At 47.0% G+C, this 16,321-nt stretch overlaps 1 protein-coding gene across 13 annotated transcripts in view; it reads left to right on the top strand.

The window, feature by feature from the left end:
- KIF9 (kinesin family member 9) overlaps positions 1-16,120 on the top strand; it is a 48,557-nt gene extending 32,437 nt beyond the window's left edge. For 12 of the 13 annotated variants that reach the window (XM_049861708.1, XM_049861711.1, XM_049861710.1 and 9 more), the window contains 9 exons: positions 864-919; positions 1,754-1,844; positions 2,399-2,532; positions 4,543-4,737; positions 6,450-6,664; positions 9,412-9,588; positions 9,883-9,998; positions 10,361-10,465; positions 15,728-16,120. In XM_049861708.1, coding sequence (XP_049717665.1) covers positions 864-919; positions 1,754-1,844; positions 2,399-2,532; positions 4,543-4,737; positions 6,450-6,664; positions 9,412-9,588; positions 9,883-9,998; positions 10,361-10,465; positions 15,728-15,778 — 1,140 coding nt within the window. In that variant the 3' untranslated portion in view covers positions 15,779-16,120. The remainder of the gene's footprint in view (positions 1-863; positions 920-1,753; positions 1,845-2,398; positions 2,533-4,542; positions 4,738-6,449; positions 6,665-9,411; positions 9,589-9,882; positions 9,999-10,360; positions 10,466-15,727) is intronic. The other variant, XM_049861709.1, reaches the window with a different exon arrangement.
- The last annotated feature ends 201 nt before the right edge of the window (positions 16,121-16,321 follow it).

Raw genomic sequence — 16,321 nt, 5'->3', positions numbered from 1 at the left:
AGTGAACTCAGCAAGTCACTCAACCTTGTGTACCTCACTCACCTCACCTGTACAGTGGGGAAGGAAATTGATCTGGGATTAATTGAGCTGCAGTGCCTCAGCGTGAGGCTATAAACGACAGTAGTCACGCTGGTTGTGGAAGGCAGATGCCCCAGGACCCATGTTGGAGTGGGTCAGGGAGGGGGAGACAGCAACCGCACAGGGAGAGGGGTCCTTGGGGGGAGAGATGGATCCTGTTTTCACAGTGCAGCCATCAAACCCCTCATCAGAGAGCCACACAGGCAGATCCCCTGGCCTGTTACTGTGGGCAACTATAAGAGGCAGGCCCAAGGACAGCTGAAGGGCAAGCTCTTCTGGCCTTCCAGCAGGGGCAACCACAGACTGACCCTTGATCAAGAGTGGTGGTGGGGATTTTAGGGCCTGGAGGGAGGCTGAGGGCCCTTCTCCAGCCACAGATGTGTGTGTGTGTTTGTGCCCACATAGAAAGGTTTGCACATGGGCTCAGTCTGAAGGTGGCAGGTGGAACCTTTTGGAAGCAGGCAAGAACTGAGAACAAAGTTTAGTAAATTTTTTTTCTTAGGAAGTATTTTCAAGAACTATTGAGTCGTTTTCATTTTATAGAGAGCTCCACTTAGAAAAGGTGATTTTTATAGCCTCAGTGAATACTTAGTCTCAAAACTCTAATCAGGTGTTTCTCTGCTCCAGAGGAGGCCTTGGCAGCCACTTGTTTGCATACATCCCATTCTGGAGACAGATGGTCCAGGGCTCAGCCAAGGGATACTGGTTTCTCTCCTAACACAGACACAGCCTCGGGCCCATGCTGCCCCGCTGTTTAACCTCTTGCCTTGGTCTCTTCCCCCCAGATAATCAACCTCAGACAGATCCAGGAGGTGTTCAACCAGTTCCGGGTGGTGCTGAGGTGAGGGACCACCCCCTTCCTACCCTATTCCTGCATCTGGCTGCCATTTTCATTTCCCATGGCTGTCCAGGCACCTGCCTCCAAGTGCACCCCCTCCTGCTCTCTCTCATATGTAAGGAGCCAGACGAGAGTCCTTGGGATGTGCCTAGGCCCCTGGTGGTCCTTCCAGCCTCTGCTGCTGAGCTATTGGATCCTCCCGCCCTTCTCTTCCCCTGGAGGAAACAGGGAGGACAACCCTCCAGTGGAGGACCACTCAGAGAGGGGTTGGTCCCTGAGGGATGTTTACTGAGTTCATTAGTTGGATAGGAAGTCTTTATGGAGTGCCAGCCTTGAGCATGGCCAGAGCAGGGTATCATGAATATACCCACCCCGCTACCTGGGAGGCATTTGTGGTTATGTGAATGCAGACATGTCTGTAGCCTGAGTGGTTCTCGCTGGGCAGTGTCACAGAAGTTGGTCACATAATTCCGAGGGGCCTCTTAGAGACAGAACCCAGGGGAGGGAACATGGCCCCAAGGGAGGCTTATAAACCAAAAAGCAAACCCACTGCAGTCGAGTTAGTTCTGACTCATAGCAACCTTTATAGTTCTTGTTAAATGTCATCTTGGAGCAGTTGCACCTAAGGGTGGCCCTAAGGTTTGTGAGCTAGATGGTGGGTGTGTGTGTACTGGAGGTGGGGGTGGAGGTGAGCTCATTTTGTCTGTTTCATCTGGTCTGGTGGCTCTATCACGAGGGGCATCACCCAAATGATTTCTAGCCCTGGTACTTGGTTTTTGCCACAGCGGGTTCAGCGTGACCCCAGATGCGCGGTGTTCTGTCACTGTCTCTCCCAAGCCAACAGGAACAGGAAGTGGAGTCCACTTTGCGCAGAAAGTACACACTCATAGACAAGAATGACTTTGCAGCCATTTCTGCTGTCCAGAAGGTAAGCACGGATTTCCTCCTGCAATAGCACTGTCCTCAGATTTTTCCGTCCCCAGACCCTTCCAGAGGTAGCAAGTGTCCTGCGTTAGAGCAGAGCCATGGTTGTAACAGATGAAGGTGACGCCAGGATGAACGTTAACCTTGCAAGAGTAAACCACGTGTAAATTCACAATGATCTCAGTAACTGAGAGATGGAACTGATGAGGAAGGAGACCAGCTCCTGAAGCTGGGTCAGAAACAGGCCTTCAGATCCTTGGGGCGCGGAGTGAGGCGCTGAAGCTGGGTCAGAAACAGGCCTTCAGATCCTCGGGGTGCGGAATGGGGTGCTAAACCAGTGAGGGGAACTGAAGTGGAAAGTGGACATTTGGCAGGGTGGTCAGGGACACTGTCAGAGATACCCTGAAGCCAGTGGCAGCAGCCACATGGTGGTATATTGAACAAACACGCTCACCCTGAGCCTTTGGTCCACATACACTGGGGTGGGGTGTGGGCAGACCCCCAAGGGGCCCAAACACTTACCCTAACCCATGCTCGTGGGCTATCTTCTCCATCCAGGCGGGGCTCATGGATGCTGATGGCCACCTAGTGGGTGAGCCTGATGGACAGAGCTTTGGCCTGGGAGTTGCCCCTTTCTCTGCCAAACCCGGGAAGAAATCCAAGTCCAAGAAGGCATACAAAGAGCCGCCCAGGTAAGTGACCTTCTTACTGTGCTTGCTCAGCACCTGGTCCTCCTGGGCAATTGAAAGGGAGGACATGAACTGCCCGCATGTCTCAGCCACTGGGCAGTCATGGTGGTTGTCACTGCTGCCAATTCCAAACAACATCTGTAGGGCCCAGACCAGGGCTGGTTCTGAACCAGCCTTAGCACAGGTGGCAGCCTCATCCTCATAGCAACCCAGAGACAGGAGTTATGGTCCCCATCGTACTGATGAGGAAAGTGAGGCTCAGAGAGAAGTTACCTCCTCAGGTCATGCTGCTGATGAGTGGTACAGTCGCAATGAAAAGTCAGGGCAGCACTCCAGAATTATGTCCTCTGATACATCATGTGATCCCCCTTCAACCACCCCTCCATCATGGTCCTCTCGTGAGCCACCTAAAAACCCCAATTCATCTTTCATGCAATGTTTGTTTGTGTCAAGGTGAGAAGTGTCCAGGGTCCCTTCATGAGCCCACCTCTCTGTTCTGCACTTCTTATGTCCAAAGGTTCACCTTGGGTGAGGCATGAGAGCCTCTCTGTGTCTTCGTTTCCTCATCTCTAAAATGGCAATAATAACAGTAATAGCATCAAAGTCATTGCTATTGTTGTGAGGTTGAGTGAGTGAATGCAGTCCCTGCACACAGAAAGTTCTCGACAGAAATATGTTGTTACCATTATTATCACTTGTAAAAGGACATGGGCTGAAGCATGTTGTAGGAAACTGTCACATGCAGGGCAGGAGTTGGGTAGCAGGGGTTGTTGGATGCCCCTGGCCACCCCCTGCCTCTTCTGGAAGGGCAGTCACACCCCACCCCTCTCTGTTCTGCTGCCAGGTAATCGGTGTAAAGACAGATGGGTTGAGGCTTGGTCCCCTAAAGCACACCCGTTGCAAGAAGAAAAGAGGAGGAAACAGAGGAGAGAGCTGCGAGCATCCTCCTGTCAGCTCAGCCCTGTGCAGATGTGCCTCTCCTGAAGGGATGACACACTGAGAGGGTGGTGGCTGCTTTCCTGGGGGCTGGTGTGGCACTGAGTTAGGTGGGGACAGCAGGGCGTGGGCTGGTCAGAGCAGCAGGGCAGACCGGTCCTCCTTTACCATTTACCCACGCCCAGACCCACCCTGGGAAGGGGCTCTGCCGTCATTCCCAGGGATGCCTGTGTGACTAATACCTCAGCAGACACAGGGTCTCCTGAAAGCTGTGGCCCATCCCACAGGTCACGGGCTTTGAAGCCCCGGAGGTTGTGCCCATTCTTCCCAAACGTCTCCTGCTGAGGTTGCCGAGTAGAAGGCTCTTCATTCTGCTAAAAGGGAGAAAAATGCTCCCTACTGCTGAAAAGCTCCATGGCATAGGGTCGTACTCTGCCTTTTAACCTAGGTATGATCACAGTGGAGCCCTGGTGGCGTAGTGGTTAAGAGCTTGGCTGCTAACCAAAAGGTCGGCAGTTCGAATCCACCAGCCGCTCCTTAGAAACCCTATGGGGCAGTTCTACTCTGTCCTGTCGGGTCACTATGAGTCAGAACGGACTTGATGGCACCTAACAACAACATGATCAAGGCAGAAGCTGAAGCCCCTGAAACTATTGCCCTGAGATAATCTTTAAACCTTAAACCACCACAAATATCCCTTGAAATCTTCTTAAAATCTTTCTATATGGGATCAGACTGACAACAGCAACTGGAAAGATTAGATAGGAAGCTTAGGGGACAGTGAATTTATGTTAACTGGGGAGGAACAACTTAGAAAAGTAAGGTGAGAATGGTTGTACAATTAAAAGAATGTTATCAATGTCACGGAATTGTACATGTAGGAGTTGTTGAGTTGGTGTATGTTCTGCTGTATATAGTCTCAACAACAACAAAAATAAAGTAAATTATAAAAAAAAAAAAAACAGAGGTGTGGGGCTCCTGGTGTAGTGAGGGCTGAGGAAGGTCACTCTTGTACGGCATCTGAGATACCTCACTGCCCATGGCTGAGCCTGGGGGCTTCCTTGCCTTCTCCTCCAGCACGTCATCAAGAAAGGAAGGTGCCAGCAGCCCTGGGAGTGTCAAGGACATGGAGACAATTTCCATCTCCAAGACCCAGCTGATCCCATCTGCCAAGGATGCGGAGGTCAAAGACATACTTCTACGAGACCGGGAGACCTCCAGCATCGAGCCCCTCCCCTCGGACTCCCCAAAGGAGGATTTACGTCCACCCAGGTGACAGTCTAACATTAGCTCCTGCACCAGATTAGCCAAAATCAGAGTATGATTCTCAACATGGAAAGAGTGGCTACAGAGAGATAAGAAATAAAACAGGGCCCATCAGCTGCTCCCTGGGAGAAAGACGTGGCAGTCTGCTTCCATAAAGATTACAGCCTTGGAAACCCTATGGGGCAGTCCTACTCTGCCCTGTAGGGCTGCTATAAGTCGGAATCGACCCTATGGCAGTGAGGAGGTGAGGGAGGGGCAAAGACTGGGAGCACAATCCCAAAAGAAGAGACATGATGGTTTTCACACATAAAAAAGGGTCCCCCCTCAGGAGTGATCAAATATATATGATTAAACGTGGAATCATTTTTAGACATTCCAAACAACAAAGATTTGAATAATTGAATTCATATATTTTAAAATAAGTAATACATCCAAAAGGTACAAAATTCTCAAGGTGTGAAAGAGTGCAAACCTCTCCCTGACCCCGCTTTTTCTAGCCACCCAGTTCCGCTCCCTGATAAGTCCGTAATTCAGTATTTAGGATTCTATCCTAAGGAAATAATTAGAGATGTGGACAAAGATTTATGCTAAAAGCTGTTTGTTGCCTTATTAATTACAAAAGCAAAAAAAAAATTTTTTTTTCCTAATATCCTACATTAGGGACAGAGTGAGGTGAATTATTCTCTCTGCCCTTGGAGTGTGCGGGGATGTACATCATTGGCTTTCCCAGCCTGTGAACATTTCCGAGTATCAGAGAAGCTGAGAGGATTGTATAGTGAACACACATATACCAAAAGTCTCCTTGATTCTACAACTAACATGTTACTACACTTGTTTTGGGAGTCCCTGGCTTGTGCAAACAAACCAAAAATTGGTGGTTTGAATCCACCCAGAGACCCCTCAGAAGAAAGGCCTGGCGACCTACCTCTAAAAAATCAGCCACTGAAAACCCTATGGAGCATGGTTCTACTCTGACACACATGGGGTTGTCATGAGTTGGAGTTAATGGCAGCTGGGTTTATACCTGCTTCATCATATGTCTGGAGCCCTGGTGGTGCAGTGGTTAAGCATTTGGCTGCCAAAAGGTCGGCTGTTCGAATCCACCAGCCTCTCCTCGGAAACCCTATGGGGCAGTTCTACTCTGTCCTATAGGGTCTCTATGAGTCAGAATCAACTCAACAGCAGTGGGATTTTCATCATATGTCTGTCTGTCTGTCTTTCCATCCACCCATCTTATTTAACATTTCAACGTAAATTGCAGACATCGGTCTACTTGCCTCACTGCCCCAGTACTTCACCCTACGTCTTATTATTTAGAGTTTTCAAAGAGTTTTTAATAGTACAAAAGAATATTTCTGTGAAAGAAGATGCAAAGTTATGTATAGTGCATGGCCTCAACCATTTAAAAATATATTGAAGAATTCCTGGAAGAAGTTAAACTAAAGTGTGATTGTCAATAGATAGTGAGTGGTTTTTGTCTTATTTTGCTTTCTGTTCCTTATACTTTTCCTGCTGCGCATGTGTCCCTTTGTGTGCTGAGTAAAACAGAGATGAAGAAATGACTCCCAAACAATTTAGCTTCTATCTCGGGTAGGGGGTGCCCAGGACTCCTGGCCTCCTGTCCACAGGAGGCCCAAAGAAGGAAGGTGAAGTGCCCCGTGGCTCCAAGGTAGCTGCCCCATTTTTCTCTCTTCCTCGATCTCCCGCTCTGTCTCCAGGCCCAGCACCCCACCCTCTAAGCCTGTGGCCTTCGAGGAGTTTAAGAACGAGCGAGGTAGTGAAATCAACTGCATCTTTAAAGAAAACAAATCCATCCTGAATGAACGGAGGAGAAGGGCCAGTGAGACCACGCAACGCATCAGTGCCATCAAGCGGGAGATTGATGTGACCACGGAGGCACTAAATTTTCAGAAGTCACTACGGGAGAAGCAAGGTGAGTGTGATGGGAGGATGGCAAGGGATTTGTGGGATGTCTGAGTCATCCTGCTCCAAATGGGGCAGCCTTGGGTACTGGAGGACCAAGACAGGTGATGGGGTACAGCCTTCACCCATGGGTCATCACCCCACTAGGCTCTGGCCCAGCCCTGGGGAGCCACAGAGTCCATGTCCATCAGCCACCCTCTGCCTTTAGGTCCCCCATTACTACATTATCTCAGACCTAGGTGCTGGGCCTGATAGGTGCTGCTGTCCATGGAGAAACAGGTCCTTGATCCTGCAGAGGTTTCCCCAGGGAGATGGATGGCTGATGACCCCCACATGGTCCCAGGGAACTCACCTCTGCCTGAGTCCTGGTATGATCTCCTCACTGCCCGTGGTGGTCAGATTGGGGTAGGGTGCTGATCAGGACATTGAGAGTCTGAGAAGGGAAGTGAGAATGTAGATACGAGAGTGCCAAGGGACTAAAACTACTAAACCCCTGACACCTGCATGGACCTGGCAAGGTCTCCTGTCTTAGGGCAGGCGGTGTGGGGAGACCCAGGCTTGGAAAGCAGGGACCCCCTCCATGGGGAGCTCAACCGATTGTCCTCCTCCCAATGGCGGGCATGCCCATGCCTACACTCTGGGCCAAGGACCCTCAAGCTTGAGCATGCAGAGGACTCATCTGGGAGGGCTGGTCAAGCGCAGATTCCTAGGCTCCAGCCAGTGGTTCCGACTCAGAGATCTGGAGCCAGACCCAAATCTGCATTTAATGAGTGACTGTCCGACTCTGAGACAGAACCAGAGGCTGCACTCTTGTCCACATCCCCAACTTAGTCCTACCATCTTTTTCCAGACAGACACAGCATAGATTACAGGGCTTCTCTAGCTGAGTGACAACCCCATTCCAGGCCAGCTTTCCTGAGCATACTCACTGATCGCCGGGGGCACCTCCGGAAACTCTTGGTTTATTCCTTCAGATCAGATGTTTTCAGCTCACTCGCAGAGGAACACTTTTACTCATTTCCTTTTCCAAGGGCAACCTTATTTTCAAATTCTTGGGGCCACTCTGCGCACACCCTACGGAACATCCATGACACACTATTCCAGATGGCAAGGGGTCTGGGAAACGGCAGAAGGCTTGTGACGGAGGCTCCAGACAAGCCTCCACCGGGAACCTCTAGGGAGGGGACACAGTGAAGGTCTTACAGGACCACTAGGCACTTCTTTGACTCCTCTGCCTACAGCCTCCTGAACATGCAACCCTCATTATGTATTTACTTTTTTAAGTGACATACGTGCACTGTTTTGCTGACATCTCACTCACTCCCAAATATAACCCAAAATAGACAGCTTCAAAAGATGAGATAAAGAGGAGATAAATAATATTTTTTTAATTAAAAAAAAATTTTTATCAATTTGTACCAAAAAACATTTTTGGTCTTTCCTCCAAAAGGCACTGGTTGTTTAAATCCCACCTTTATCTGGAGGGAACAGATTAAAAAATTCATTTTGTGAAATAACTGCCAGATACTATATGACTGACAGCTACTTGTAGGCCCAGAAAGATTGGGAAATTTGGACCATTAGTCTTTTGTAAAAGAAAAATATGCAACGTCATCTTGAAGTTCAACTCTCTTAAGTTTTTCTTTTGGAGACAATCAGAGGACCTCTGGGTAGTACAAAAGATGTTCCTAGTCACTCCGCAACACAAAACAGAGTAAAGACTACTTGGTAAAGGATTTACGCTTATCACGGTAGCCACACAGGGATGTCCCAGAGCACACAGACCACAGCAGGTTGCTCACGTTGAAGGTGAGGGCCCTGGTGAGGGCAACTCTGTACCCCCCATTCTAGATGGGGGTCCTAACCCCTTCATGGTATCAGTGACACTTAACATGCCTTACTTTTCCCCATAAACATCAATGGGAGTGCTAATGTTTTCCTCTGCTCCTGGGGGCTGCCTTGTGCGCACACCCCTCAGGTCACACCCAGGACTCACTCAACGGCGGTCCTGGGTGCTGGGAGTTCCTACCTGGGGAGATAGATATAACGCCTTTGCTGAGCTTTCGAGGTGCTGTGACCAGTGAATAGCTGGTTGAGTGGCTCTGCAGCCTTTGTTATCTTTCTCAACCCAGCACCACTTGCCAAACAACTGACAAGCCTTAGAAAGGTCTGTGCCAAGAGACTATGGGTAGGGGAAATGGATAATAGCACAACTCCCCTCACCCCGAGAGCGCTCTGACAGTTCCACAGGGTGGTAGAGATGTCTGATCGTCTAACAAGAAGGCAGCTGGTAAATGTTGGAATCATCAAGAAGATAATTTGTGATGTAGATTTACATCCACTGTCATTACTGATGAACCTTGCCCCAGGTGCCTTGTGGTGTTAGCCAGTGATGTCAACTCATGGATATAATTTATAAAAACAAAGTAAATATTCATGGAATAGGGGTGCTTGCTGCATATTTTTGACTCATGGGGTGCAAAGTCAAAGTAAGTGTAGAACACAGGTCATCTCTACCCTTTCCTCTACCCACCCCTCCTATTTGCCCTAAAATGCCAGGGTGAGACCTCTGATCTGAGGCCAGGACATGTCTCATGGGGTGCGTCCTGGCGGCCCAGCCTCCCCTCATGCTGTGCCCACCTTCCTGCGGGCTCCTGTCTTCGTGCTTTACCAACCCTGTCCCCTTTCCTGAATCCTTTCCTCCCCCGACCCCAGGGGAGCATCTCCTCACTCCCTACCTCCTGCGTCCTCCCGCAGGTGAGTATGAGAACAAGGGGCTGATGATCATTGATGAGGAGGAATTCCTCCTGATCCTGAAGCTCAAAGACCTCAAGAAGCAGTACCGCGGCGAGTACCAGGACCTGCGCGACCTCAGGGCTGAGATCCAGTACTGCCAGCGCCTGGTGGATCAGTGTCGCCACCGCCTGCTCACAGGTGCTCCAGTTGGGAAGGTTGGCTGACTACCTGAGGCCTAGGGAGGCCTGGGGCAGGGCCACAGCCCAGATTCAGGAAGTGGCTTCGGAGCCTCTCTCTGGCAGGAGCAGGGGCTGGCCAGGGGCTTCAGACGTATGGTTTCCAGCACTGTGAGGACTGGAGACAGAAATGGGGACAGGGTGAGACTTGGGCAGCAAGTGAACAAGGGCAACACACAGACAGGCACACATAGCATTTGCCTGCTTCCTCAGGGTCTTCCCTGCCTCTCACAGTGCTCTCCCCACCTTCGTGCAGAATTTGACATCTGGTACAACGAGTCCTTCGTCATCCCTGAGGATATGCAGGTGGCACTGAAGCCATGTGGCAGCATCCGGCCAGGCATGGTTCCTGTCAACAGGATCGTGTCTCTGGTAAGCAGCACGAGGGTAGGGGCAGGGGCAATGGATTAGCACAGGGCAGTGGGCAGTGCCCCCTGCCCTCTGTGCTCACCGTGAACGTAGTACTAGGGGTGCTCTCAGCCTCTCCCAGGGCTAACCCTGGCAGGTGGGCAGGTACAGACCTCTCCCAGGTATCGAGATGTAGGGGCAGCACAGCAAGCACCATTCTTTCTGCTGCTACCCTTTTGGGGTGGCTCATCCTGCCCAGGTGGCAGTGATAGGGTATCTGTGGGGACAAGCAAACATGGGGCCGGGAGGTATTCATTGTGAGCTGCCCTGGGTGGGGGTTTGCACACCAAGGCTGAAGGGACTGTGGTTGGTTTGGGCCTCCCCAGGGAGAAGATGACCAGGATAGATTCAACCAGCTGCAGCAGACAGTGCTGCCTGAGGGCCCTGACTCCATCTCCTTCTACAATGCTAAAGTCAAGACAGAACAGAAGGTAACTCAGGAGGTCCATGTCTCCTGGAGAGCAGAGACCTCATTACCAGGACACTCAGGGTCACACTTGCTACTTTAGACAGGGGAAGGAGGAATGGTCCCAGTCCAAGGAGAGCCAGACTCACCACCCATGATCTATGGGTACCCTCTGCCAACTCTGTAGTCCTGGGACTGGGCTGGACCCAGAAGGGGCCCTGGCACTCAGGGACAACTGGAAAGTCTGCTCCAAGGAAGCAATGGACAAGGAAGCAGGTCTGTGGGGGACCAGCAGCCCAGACACCATGACCAACTGCCTAACTCCCCATCAGCCCTGAGCCCGTCATCGCCCATTATCTCCCCGACTTCCCCAGACCTCCAATGCCCACCTGCCTTCTGAAGGCAGAGAGAAACCAGGGCACAGTGCCCTGCCTGTGGGACAAGAACTTCACTGGACTACATTGTGTGTCTCAGTCACTCTCAAGGAGGGACTTCCTCAAAGGCATATTCTTAGGCTTCAGGAACAGTTGTCCCCAGGGCAGGATGGTTTGCAGAAAATGTTAACGTGAGGTGGAATTCTAAGAGGAGTGAACGTGCACTAAGGAGAATGACAGGCAAGCATAACTCGAGGGGGCGGGGGGGCTGAAGTGGGCATGGGATGCCTCAGGATGCCCTGGACATCACAGTCGCATCATCCAGAAAAAACAGTTATTTGGGAACAGCAAGGGAATAGCAAGCAACACGCTTCATCCTTGCTCCAGAACCGCCCTTCATAATGTCTTTCACGCCTCTGCAAGGTTGGGCATCATTCTTTGGTCATCTTGCATCCTGGCTCCTGTTCCCATCCAGGCCTTGGATATCTCCACGGGGCAATGTGGGGCTGCCTCCCCTTTGCTTCCACCTGGACTTACCCCCAGCTGTGAGGCCCACCAGGACTTCTGACATCTCACGGACCTGTGGACCATGGTTGATGACTCCTGGCCATGCTAACTTTCCTGCCTATTCTCTGAACTTCCTTTCCCATCACCATCCCTGAGAGGATGAGTGAGGTCACTTTTCTGAAGGCCCTTGCCTCGTCCCTTTTAGGATCTGGTCAATAGCACCTGTCTCTATAGAGTTGCCTATTCTGGATATTTCATATAAATGCAGTCATACCACATATGGCCTTTTGTGTCTACTTCTTTCATTTGGCATAATGTTTTCAAAGTTCATCCATACTGTAGCATATTAGCAGAACTTTATTCTTTTTTATGTCCAAAACAGCATTCCATCGTATGAATATACTACATTTTGTTTATCTATTTATCTGTCGATAGACACTTGGTTTGTTTCCACCTTTTGATATTATGAATAATCCTGTATTAACATTTGAGTCCAAGTTTTTGTGTGAACATATATTTTTATTTCTCTTTGAGTATATACCTAGGAGTGGAATAGTTGGGTCATATGGTAATTCTATGTTAAACTTTTTTTTTTTTAATGTTTAACTTTTTGAGGAACTGTTTCCTGCAGCAGCTACACCATTTTACATTCTCACCAGTAACGCAGAAGGGTTCCAATTTATCCACATCCTTGCGAACACTTATAATTTCCTTTTTTTTTTTTTTTTTTTATTATAACCATCCTGGTAGATATAAAGTGGTATTTCATTGTGGTTTTAATTTGCATTTCCCTAATGACTAATGATATTTAGCATCTTTTCATGTGCTTATTGGCAATTGTATATCTTCTTTGGAGAAATGCCTATTCAAGTCCTTTGACCATTTTTTAATTGAGCTGCTTCTCTTTTTGCTGTTCAATTGTAGCTGTTGTTTATATTCTGGATAATAGACTCTTATCAGATACATGATTTGCATATATTTTCTCACATTCTGTGGACCAACTCATACCTCTCTTGATAGCGTCCCTTGATACACAAAAATGTTAAATACTAATGAAGTCTAATTTATCTATTTTGTCTTTTCTTGCCTATGCTTTTGGTGTTAGATCTAAGAAACCTTGTCATATTCGCAGTCATAAAGGTTTTCCTCTATGTTTTTCCTATGAGTTTTATAGTTTTATCTCTTAAATTAAGGTCTCTTATTCATTTTGAGTTAATTTTTGTATATAGTGTGCACTAGTAGTCCAACTTCATTCTTTTGTATGTGGGTATCCAGTTGTCCTAGCACAATTTGTTGAAAAGACTTGTTTTTTCCCCATGGAATTTTCATAGCACCCTTGTTGAAAATCAATTGACCGTAAGTGTGAGGGCTAATTTCTGGATTCTCAATTCTATTCCATTGCCTATATGTTTATCCTTTTGCCAGTACCACACCACCTTGATTATTGTAACTTTGTAGAAAGTTTTGAAATCAGGCAGTGTGAGTCTTCCAATTTTGTTCTGTTTCAAGATGGTTTTGGCTATTCTGCATCCATTGCATTTTCATATAAATTTTAGGATCAGCTTATCAATTTATGCAAAGAAGCCAGCTGGGATTTTGATTGGAATTGTGTTGAATCTATAGATCAGTTTAGGGAGTATTGCCATCTTAACAATATTAAGTCCTCCAATCCATCAACACAGGATATCTTTCCATTTATTTGTTGTTGTTGTTGTTAGGTGCTGTCGAATTGATTCCAACTCATAGCAACCCTGCATACAACAGGATGAAACGCTGCCAGTTCTGCACCATACTCACAATCATTGCTATGTTTGAGCCCATTCTTGCAGCCACTGTGTCAGTCCATCTCACTGAGGGTCTTCTGCCTTTTCACTGACTCTCTACTTTACCAAGCATGATGTCTTTCTCCAGGGACTGGTCCCTCCTAATAACATGTCCAAAGTAAGTGAGACAAAGTCTCGCAATCCTCACTTCTAAGGAGCATCCTGGTTGTACTTCTTCCAAGACAAATTTGTTCCTTCTTCTGGCAGTTCGTGGTGTATTCAATATTTTTTGCCAACACCACAATTTAAATGCACCAATTCTTCTTTGCCCTTTCTTATGCACTGTGCAGCTTTCACATGCATATGAGGCAATTGAAAATACCGTGGCTTGGGTCAGGTGCACCTTAGTCCTCAAAGTGACATCTTTGCTCTTTAACATTTTAAAGAGGTCTTTTGCAGCAGATTTGTTTGATGCAATATGTTGTTTTGCATCATGGGCGTTGATTGTGCATCCAAGTAAAATGAAATCCTTGAAAACTTCAATATTGTCTCCATTTATCATGATGTTGCTTATTGGTCCAGCTTTGAGGATTTTTGTTTTCTTTATGTTGAGGTGTAATCCATACTTCATCAGTAAGTGGTTCAAGTCCTCTCCACTTTCAGCAAGCAAGGTTTTGTCATCTGCATGTCACAGGTTGTTAATTTCTTCCTCCAAGCCTAATGTTGCGTTCTTCTTTGAATAGTCCAGCTTCTCGGATTATTTACTCCATTTATTTAGGTCTTCTTTAATTTCTTTCAACAATGTTTTGGAGTTTTCAGAGTATAAATTTTACACAGTTTTTGTTAAATTTATTCCTATGTGTTTTATTCTTTTTAATGGTATTGTAAACAGGATTATTTTCTTAATTTTTTGAGTGTTCATGCAAGAGGATAGAAAGAAAATTGATTTTTGTATATTGATCTTATATCCTGCAACCTTGCTGACCTCGTGTGTTAATTCTAATAGTTTTTTAGTGGATTCCTTAGGGTTTTTTCTATATACAAGATCATGTTGGAAACGCTGGTGGAGTGGTGGTTAAGTGCTATGGCTGTTAACCAAAGGGTCGGCAGTTCGAATCCACCAGGTGCTCCATGGAAACTCTATGGGGCAGTTCTACTCCGTCCTATAGGGTTGCTATGAGTCGGAATTGACTCGACAGCACTGGGTACTGGGGTAAGATTATGTTATATGCAAATAGCAATAGTTGTACTTTTTTTTGTCTTTTCAATCTAGATGCCTTTTCTTTTTTCTTTCTTTTTTCCTCCTAGTCTCTCTGGCTAGAACCTCCAGTATGATGTTGAATAGAAGTGGTAAGAGTGGACAGCTTTGTTTTGTTCCTGATTTTAGGGGAGAGGCATTCAGTTTTTCACCATGAAGTGTAATGTTAGCTGTGGGTTTTTTGTAGATGTCCTTTTTCATGTTGAGGAGTTTCCCGTTTATTCTTAGTTTGTTGAGTATCTTTATCATGAAGGGGTATTAGAGTCATTATCTTTTTGAATACTCCCTTTCTTTTTCTTTGTATTTTCTCTCCTGGGACCCTGATTAAATATGTGTTAGACTTTCTCATTCTGTCCTCTTTAGCTCTTAAAATCTCTTTCATTTCTTCCAGCTCTTCATCTCTCTATGCTATAGTCTGGGTAATTTTTTCAGATTTCTTTTCCAGTTTATTAATGCTCTCTTCAGATGTATCTAATCAGCTATGCCTAGAAATTCTATTTGGTTTTCTTTCAAATATGCTTCATCATTTTTGATAAAGTCTTATTACATGCTCTTTTGAGTCCATCTTGTATTTATTTAAACTTTTCATATATGTTTTTGTGTCTTTTTCTGGGCTCAAAATCTGTTTCCTGTTTTGCTGAATTTCTCTTATGGTGGCTTTTGTACTTGTATATTTATTGTGAGCTCATATTCAATTGGACTTAATCTATAGGAATCCTGAGTGCATAAGTTGAAATTATTTTCCTTCAGAAAGGGTTTTCAGTTACTTTTGCAGCTAGCCATGGGACACTACCAGCCCAGTACCATTTTAACCCCCTTCAAGGATTCCAGCTTAATATGGGAGCTTCAGTTTTGGTTCCCCCACCTTATGGGGAATCTAGGATTCTTCTCCACATTACAGGCTGGTTTGGGCATTTGTCTGCTTACTGCTCATTGTTTCTGTTTCAGCTTACTTTTTCCAAGAGCCTAGCAATGCATTAAAAGGGCAGATTCATGAACATTTATTTGACTTGCAGAGGGAGAGCCCTTCAGAGTACCTGTGTCCCCACCCACTGGAGATAGAACCCTCTTCTTTTCTTTTTGAATCTAATTCTTGTCAGAAACTTTCAGGTAGGCCCTTGAAACATGCATACCTCCTTTTAAATATGCCTGCCACAACCATTTTAAAACAGTTTTATACACTTTCTTTTAGATGAAATAATGAAAGGGATCAAATGGAATGCAATTTCTCACAGAATTGGGGCTCGTCAGAGGGAATCCTTTTCCAAAAACTGTGATGTTTGCAGGAAGAATGATGGGGTGGATGTGAGTGGCATGGGTTCTGAGTCCTCACTAAGTCCACACCTCCTAATCAACTCCTGTTTTCTCCTCTTTTCTGTGTCCAGCATAATTACTTGAAAACCACAATGAGCCTCCAGTCGGCACATAGAAAATAGGGTCAAGACCCCCAGTTCCAACCTGCTCTAGTGGAGCTGCTGAACCATCTACCCAGAGCGCCAGCCACCCTGTCCAAGGCTGAAACCTAGCTGAGAGAACACACAACAGCCTGCCTGCCAGGACCACCCTCCAAAGGACACCCTGCTCACCTTTACAAAACACTGCTGGTCTCAATTCTCTGTCTTGTATGCAGAGACAGGATAAAACAGCTTTCTAGTTTGGACTTCTAGTGCTCATCCAATGGCTTTGTTTTCATTCCTGTCTGGGAGGACATCTGTATATGTTTGGAATAGTAGGAAAATAAAAAAGTGTTTAAGTCAGGCTCCTCTAGCACGCCTTTGTCCCACTGGCCAGCCTCTTTCCTCTCCTTGCTGAATGTCTTAGAGGTGAGTTTGGCCTGAGGCGCCCTGGTTCTTACAGCTTCCTTAGACCATGAGTCCTCTTGGGGCATCCTCTCTGTGCCCCTGAGCCAGTGGAAGTAGGAGGAGGCCCTCCTTCTTCTGCCAGCAGGAGAAGATTGGGTCCAGCCACTATTCTCAGAA

Source organism: Elephas maximus, chromosome 20 (genome assembly GCF_024166365.1).
Source record: "Elephas maximus indicus isolate mEleMax1 chromosome 20, mEleMax1 primary haplotype, whole genome shotgun sequence".
In the NCBI taxonomy this organism is placed as follows: domain Eukaryota; kingdom Metazoa; phylum Chordata; class Mammalia; order Proboscidea; family Elephantidae; genus Elephas; species Elephas maximus.
This window is presented reverse-complemented; position numbering and strand designations above follow the sequence as displayed.